This window comes from Charadrius vociferus, unplaced genomic scaffold, assembly GCF_000708025.1.
Source record: "Charadrius vociferus isolate BGI_N301 unplaced genomic scaffold, ASM70802v2 scaffold961, whole genome shotgun sequence".
NCBI lineage: Eukaryota > Metazoa > Chordata > Aves > Charadriiformes > Charadriidae > Charadrius > Charadrius vociferus.
Window position 1 is genome coordinate 51,906 of NW_009646969.1, and position 8,353 is coordinate 60,258.

An 8,353-nucleotide genomic window follows, 5' to 3' on the forward strand; every position below is an offset into this window, starting at 1 on the left:
TGAGCAGTGTCTCAGCTCGGGGGAGATACTGGCCACAGCCCGCTGCGATCCAGAAGAGCTCAAAGGGTCTTTACTGAGATCACCACATATAGGAACCGAGATAATTAACTTTCATCAGGTACTTTTCCACTTTGGCCCAGCTCGGACAATGGAATATTCCGGTACTTTCCATTGGTTATGCAAGCCCAGGACTTGCTAGATCTTGGGGTCCTGGTGTCCCCCTTTCTGTGGCCACAATCCATATGTTGTCAGGAGTGATCGATTACAGTTATTATCTTCAAACAGTAGGAGCCGTGGGGACCAGGCACACTATTGTGTTCTTGGTCCATTGCTCTCTACCTTTTCTTTCTTTCATGTTAGACCATTGTGTTACGTTCTGGTCCATTGTATTGTTATGTGACCCAGGCAGGGAGGACATCATGCCAAGTACCGGGAGGCCTAAGGTGGGGGGGAGATTGTACCACCACACATGGCAGTTGGCTTAAGCACCTAGAAATGTTTATGAGCATTTTAACTTACAGATGTAGTTGAGGTCTTACAGATACAACAAATAGTATGTGTGTTATTGTTATTCTAGACATAAGGCTGTGTTGATGGTATTTCAGGTTTTAAGTTTTGCTATATTCCTTTTTGGTGAGTTGACCCTTGCTGGTGCCTACCAAAGCTGCTCTATTACTCCCCCTCCTCAGCTGGACAGGGGAGAGAAAATACAAAGGCTCGTGGGTTGAGATAAGGACAGGGAGAGATCACTCAACAAATACCGTCACAGGTAAAACAGACTCGGCTTGGGGAAATTTAGTTTATTACCAATCAAATTAGAGTAGGGTAATGAGAAATAAAACCAAGTCTTAAAACACCTGCCCCCCACCCCTCCCTTCTTCCCAGACTCAACTTCACTCCTGATTTTCTCTAATTGCCCCCCTCCCCGAGCGGCACAGGGGGATGGGGAATGGGGGTTGTGGTCAGTTCATCACACATTGTCTCTTCTGCTCCTTCCTCAGGGGGAGGATTCCTCACACTCCCTGTTACAGCATGGGTTCTCTCCAAAGGGAGACAGTCCTCCAAGATTTTCTCCAATGTGGGTCCTTCCCACGGGCTGCAGTTCTTCACGAACTGCTCCAGCGTGGGTCCTTTCCACAGGAGAAAGTCCTTCAGGAACAGAATGCTCCAGCATGGGTTTCCCACAGGGTCACAAGTCCTGCCATCAAACCTGCTCCAGCATGGGCTCTTCTCTCCAGGGCTTCACAGGTCCTGCCAAAAGCCTGCTCCAGGGTGAGCTTCCCATGGAGTCACAGCCTCCTTCAGGCGCATCCACTTGCTCCAGCATGGGGTTCTCCATAGGCCGCAGGTGGACATCTCCATTGTTAACCTCCATGGGCTGCAAGGGGACAGACTGCCTCACCATGGTCTTTACCACGGGCTGTAAGGGAATCTCTGCTCTGGTGCCTGGAACACCTCCCCCTCCTTCTTCACTGACCTTGGTGTCTGCATAGGTTTTTTTCTCACATATTCTCACTCCTCTCCTCCAGCTGCTCTTCCGCAGCAGTTGGGGTTTTTTTCCCCTTCTTAAATATATTATCACAGAGGCGCTACCACTGTCGCTGATTGGCTCAGCCTTGGCCAACGGCGAGTCCGTCTTGGAGCCGGCTGGCATTGACTCTATGGGACATGGGGGAAGCTTCTATCAGCTTCTCACAGAAGCCGCCTCTGCAGCCCCCTACTACCAAAACCTTGCCATGCAAACCCAATACATCCTTGTGGAAGGAAGAAAAGAAAGGCATAAACTACTGGTGGGAAAAATGTAGTACTAAAATATTGGGATGTCTGAGTTCCACAATTTTAAAAAGTTTATATATGTTATACTTCATCTTTGTGTCATCACCCCCCCCCCACTTTTTTTTTTTTGGCAAAGATCATCCCAACCTAGAGGGTATTTGGTTTGCACTAGCCGTTGTTTTTCCTCCTTCCCTCCCTAACACCTTCTCAATTTTACCTGTAAAATGCTGGTTTGGAAATAGGAAGAAATCAGAAATCACTTGTGTCAGAAACCCCTTGGGGAGAAAACTTCCTTTTTTGCATTTATAGGCAGCTTTTCAGGCAACGTAGCAAGTTTTCTGCCCTCTCTCTTTAAGCTATGCTAAGTGAGAAGGCCTGAGTCAGTCCAAAAGTTCCTTTCTTCCTTTAATAATTTTTATACACACTTGGGGAAAGCATTTAAGAACCACGACCCCATATATGGTGATCCTTTCTTTAGTATTTTTATCATCTTCAGATTTTTGAGTTACATATTTTCTAACTTGGGAACTGCATTGAGACCACTGTGTCTTTAGCTGTCAATGGAGTTGTTATCCATAAATTTGTGTAATCCCTTTTAAGCTTGTCTGTAAGTGTTAGTCCTGTTTAGAAGTTTAGATAATATTCTTCACTTTTGCTAAGGAAAATTTACAGACTCTATATAAGGCTGTTAGAGCTGTTTGGAAAAAAAAAAAAAAAAAAGGAAGGGGGCTCACTCTCTTTTGGAACAAAGATTCTAACATATTTCCTTGCTGTAATGGGACAGGGAAGGGGAGGGGAAATATTCTGAAGGCTGGGTGTATAGAGTTCAGTTTCAGCAGCAATGTGCCTATCCTGTCACCTCAACAACTGTTCTCAAAAAACTTTACTGAAAAAGTTGTCCTTTGTCTCAACCTTCTTAGTCGATTTTTTTAAAAGAATACACTTCCTTAGATCAGTTCTCTTCACCTGAACTTCCCCATTCTAAGGCTAGTAATGTTTTCCAGAATTGCTTCTTCAAAGGGATATACAGCACTAAACACTAGATGCTATGAACAAATGAGATTAGTTGTATGATTAGTGCCTCAGTCTAAGCTCCAGCTATGCCGAAAAAGTTGGAACTTATTTTTTAATTAATTGCAATGCTGAGCGGGGAAGGGGGCAGAAAGACAGAAGATCAAAACATACAGATAGACAGTGAAGAGTATATAGCATTCTTATGAAGCACTGTGAAATTTAGAGTTTATATAATAAACATGTCAATTGTGGAACACTTAAATGGCCTGTAAGTGGAAAGCCAGATTTGACCATAACTGTTTAAAAACAAACCAAAAAGCCCTATGCTTAACACTAATCTCTTAGTCGGTTAAAACAGCTTTTTCCAACCAGTGGTTGTACCAGGAGTTTCTAGCATTTGATTTGTGCAGTAAATAGCTATGCTTTCATGGAAATACAAGCCACGATTGCATGCAATGTTTAGTCTATTTTCCTGCTACTAGTAATTTAAAGTATAACTTGCATAACAATGTAGGACCTACTTATATGCATATATGCAAATAAGGAAAAGGATAAACAATTATTTTTTTAGATTCTAACAACAAATCTTCCTTTTAACAGAGCTGTTTGATTTTTGTGAAAAGGCTTTTCACTTAGTTCATAAAACTTTTAATATTTTTTGTGGACATAATTACTAAAACAACAAAAGTTTACTTGATCATGAGATATTTTCCACAGGCAGTTCTGTTACAGCATTCAAAGTATTTAATTCCATGATAAATAACAAATTGTAGAAGAGCTTAACTTTCATGTGACTACCGGAAGTTTTAAATGAAATGGTCAGTAACTCTCTACTTTGTATTCCTATCAGATTCTCCTTCCCCTACTGCTGCAAGAACGCTGACGCTGGTTGCCAAGTCTGTGCAGAATTTAGCAAATCTGGTTGAATTTGGAGCTAAGGTGAATATAATTTTACACAGAACAGTCTAGAACGGCATTTCCAATACATTTCAATGTCCCTGTTTAATGCAGACAAAAATCTGTTGCTGTTTTCTTGTGCAAATCATGAAGTGTGACCTGGGTATCTTAATAAGCAAGGAGGCCTCATTCCTGCAGTTTCTTCTGTCCCCTTAAGTTGGAGCTCAACAGGGTATTGATTTAAACTAGAGCAGTAGAATAAAGTCTGGCTGAATTGCAGAGAGTTGTCAGTCATTTGAGAATGAGTCATCTAGAAACTTATGTGAATGATTTGGTACATACCATGAAGATTTTGAATCTGGTAGTATGAACAACATCAGTGACCTGTTAAAATAATTGATGAACCAATGACCGTACTAGTAGCTATTATAAAGAGTGATGCAACCATATTTTCATGCTATGAGAACAGATAAACTCAGACATTTGTTCCAAAGACAACAGTGGGACTATGTGGACTGTTTTTTTCTGTCTGTCAATAACCAAAAGGGTAGTAGCCATACTCTAGTATTCATAGAATATCTCAAGTTGGAAGGGACCCATAAGGATCATCAAGTCCAACTCCTTGCTCTTCGGAGGACTACCTAAAACTAAACCATATGACTAAGAGCGTTGTCCAGACGCTCCTGGAATCCTGACAGGCTTGGTGCTGTGACCACTTCTCTGGGGAGGCTGTTCCAGTGACTGACCACCCTCTCGGTGAAGAAACTTTTCCTGACGTCCAATCTGAACTTCCCCTGGCACAGGTTCATTCCATTTCCTCGTGTCCTATTGCTGGTCACCAGAGAGAGGAGATCAGCACCTCCTCCTCCTCCACTGCCCCCCTTGAGGAAGTTGTAGACTGTGATGAGGTCACCCCTCAGCCTTCTCCAAGCTGAACAAACCAAGTGACCTCAGCCACTCCTCTTAAGTCTTGCCCTTGAGGCCTTTCACCATCTTGGTCACCCTTCTCTGGACACACTCTAATAGTTTGATGTCCTTCTAATATATTGAGGCGCCCAAAACTGCACACAGTACTTGAGGTGGGGCTGCACCAGTGTAGAGTGGGACAATCTCCTCCCTCGACTGGCTAGCTATGCTGTGTTTGATGCACCCCAAGGCACAGTTGGCCCTTTTGGCTGCCAGGGCACACTGTTGACTCATATTCAACTTGCCATCAACCCAGATCCCCAGATCTCTTTCTGCAGGGCTGCTCTCCAGCCTCTCATCCCCCAATTTGTATATATAACCAGGTTTACCCCGTCCCAGGTGGAGAATCCTGTACTTGCTCTTGTTCAATATCATATGGTTGGTGATTGCCCAGCTCTCTAGTCTATCCAGATCTCTCTTTAAGGCCTCTCTACCCTTGAGAGAGTCTACAGCTCCTCCTAGATTTGTATCATCGGCAAACTTACTTAATGTACATTTGATTCCTGCGTCTGGATCATTTATAAAAACATTAAAGAGCACTGGCCCTAAAATTGAGCCCTGGGTAACCCCACTGGTGACTGGCTGCCAGCCTGATGTAACCCCGTTTACTATAACCCTTTGAGCCCAACCCATCAGCCAATTGCTCACCCAATGTATTATGGACTTGTCTAGCTGTGTGCTGTACATTTTATCCAGAAGAATACTGTGAGAGACAGTATCAAAGGCTTTGCTAAAATCTAAAAACACCACATCTTCTGGCTTCCCTTGGTTAGCTAGATGGGTATTGGAGTTGGAAAAGTGGGAGAAGTGAGGCAGGCAACCATCCCTCTACAAAGAAAATATCTATGTGATGGTAAAATGGGTAAATTTTCTTTAGGAATATCCATATCAAAAAGACAACTGAAAAATGCTAGAGTAGAAATCTGTGATTAGAAAGAATCTGTTCAAGAAGGATATATCATCTGCCTTAAGTAGATGATGGGAGCCTTTTTGTATTTCCATTGATTATTTGATGTCAAAATGGGGAGACATCTTTCAGTAATATTGGCATGTCTCTGTACAGAACCTTGAAATACATTCCACATCCATGTTCTTTTATATACTGTATGTAATAATTCACTTTCAAACTGAGACCAATTAGGACTAAACTTCCAGCCTGGACATAGAGTATTTTAATTCTGAAACAAATGAACAACTACCAACCTCTGGCTTCACCCCTACACGCACACACTTTTCCTCTACTTATTCCTTAGACTGTTTTTTCTGTTGGTACAGCATTTTGAAACACCCCTTTTATTTGTACTCATTTTCATATTGCTTGACATAATTTTGTAAATCGGTTTTACAAGTTGCACTAAAAAGCCTCAGCTTTTTATAAAGTTTCTATTGCATCACTAAAAAAATGCCAGCAACAATTAGTCTGTTCTGGTTCCCAAGTTGCAACATGGTTGAACAATAAAAATCTGTTGACTTAAGCATAATGAAAGAAAGCGACTTCAGGCTGCCATTATACAGCCATTTGTCTAATACTCACAACTTGGAATGTAAGCATTAACAAAAGAAGAAGGAGGGCACTTATGTCCTGATGTTACCTCTGAAAGTATTTTCTCCATTATATAGCTGCAATGAAAAAAGACAACCATCTTCAATATTTCAGAAATGTAAAATTTTATGTCACACTGCATATATAAAAAATTTCAGAATCCATCTGGAATATAAAAAAGTGTAATCTTTTGACTGGTTGTACACCAGTCATTATAAATTCACTTGAAAAAATAAAATCATTCCAGATGACACATTTGTGTTTTGTAGTGTCATTTGTCTCTGATTATAATGTGTTCACTTCAGGTATGACTATTAAATTGGTATTGATTTGTTCTAATAAATACTTTTAAAAATTACTAGGAGCCATATATGGAGGGGGTAAATCCATTCATCAAGAGCAACAAACATCGCATGATCATGTTCTTAGATGAACTTGGGGTAAGTGGTTTAAAAAAAATATTGGAAGTTGTATAGCAACACTGTAAATTAAAATTCTTTACAGTTCTTGTTAACTAGCTCAAAAATGCATCAGCTTCCACACAATTTTGAATGCTTGCTACTGCAAAATTTTTCTTACGTATGTTTAGGAACTGCAGATTGCTGGCTTGTTGCACAGAATTAAAACCAATCAAATGTCCTGTTAGAAATATTTTATTCATTTAGTACTGCTGTACACGAGATCTATTTGAGCTTCTCCCCAAGAATTAGGGCTTTTGACCAAAAATACCAGTCTTTTCAAAAAATATTTTAAAACAAAAAATTCTTATGTGTAATTTGTCATATGGTTTTGATCCGAGACTGAACATTTGAAGTCTTAAAAAATATTATGTTCAGTTTTAGTTATACATTACCAAATGTCTCACTGCATGAATTCTAGATATTGTAGTTTAAAAGAAAATAATAATTGCGGTTCACTTTGAAACTGTTACTGTTTTGTGTATGATCGCTATAACAAGAGTTAGGTGATCATGTATGTAAATATGTATATGTTTAAACCAAGAATTTGCTTTAAATATGAAGATGAAAGAAATGTGCCTAGCTTACTAAATTGATCCATTTAAAGTGACCTAGAAGACATTTCAGACTATTTTGATAATCTAGAAGAATGAGTGTTTTGAAGTGTGTCATTCAGGTGGATTGCCATATGTCACCTTTTTCTGCTTAAACAGCAACTTCTGCATATTATGATGTACTGTTTTTTTTCTTCAAATGGCAGATTATGCATGAGGACTCAGAAAACTGTTGGTTTTTAAAATAACTGATTAATCTACTGGTTTAATTACATTATTTTATTGGTGGATTTACTGACTTGATAGTTTGGGGTATTTTTTGGTGTCCATGTTTGCTGCTGCTATTGTCTGATTTAAATTTAAAAAACAAAAAAAACCTAATGGATGAATCCCCCTCATTTGGAGAGAGGACTTAATATGAATCTCTTTTCTCAGTATCTTTCTGGCCAGCTCAGAGGTATTGTAGCAACAACAAACCTTTTAGTAGAACCCTCCTAGTAGGAATAGGACTTGCTGTATATTAATTTAGTAATCTCTCCATGTGAAATATGTAAACATAATTAAAATGTCTGCATAAAATAGATGCTTGTGGAGAGGAAGAAATATATAATTTGTATTAAATATCATGGACAGAATCACAGTATCTACAGAGTTGGAAGGGACCTCTAGAGATCATCTAGTCCAATTCCCCTGCTAAAGCAGGATTGCCTAGAGCACATTACTCAGGACTGCATCCAGGCGGGTCTTGAAAATCTCCAGAGAAGGGGACTCCACAACCTCCCTGGGCAGCCTGTTCCAGTGCTCTGTCACCCTAACGGTAAAGAAGTTTTTCCGTGTATTTGAACGGAACTTCCTATGTTCCAACTTGTGCCCATTGCCCCTCGTCCTGTCACTGGGAACCACTGAAGAGAGTCTGGCTCCATCCTCCTTCAACCCACCCTTTAGATATTTGTAAGCAATAATAAGGTCTCCCCTCAGCCTTCTCTTCTCCAGGCTATAGAGTCCCAGCTCTCTCAGCCTTTCCTCATAAGGGAGATGCTCCAATCCCTCAATCATCTTGGTGGCCCTTCGCTGGACTCTCTCCAGCAGTTCCCTGTCCCTCTTGAACGGGGGAGCCCAAAACTGGACACAGTATTCCAGTTGTG

General features: G+C 40.5%; 1 protein-coding gene across 1 annotated transcript in view; it reads left to right on the forward strand.

Annotated features, from left to right (window-relative positions):
• Nucleotides 1-8,353, forward strand: part of LOC104295611 (ras GTPase-activating protein 1) — a gene marked incomplete at its 5' end in the record, with an annotated part of 54,346 nt that overhangs the window by 41,174 nt on the left and 4,819 nt on the right. Inside the window, 2 exons of the mRNA XM_009895381.1 lie at nucleotides 3,641-3,729; nucleotides 6,559-6,636. Of these exons, the coding sequence (XP_009893683.1) occupies nucleotides 3,641-3,729; nucleotides 6,559-6,636 (167 nt within the window). The remainder of the gene's footprint in view (nucleotides 1-3,640; nucleotides 3,730-6,558; nucleotides 6,637-8,353) is intronic.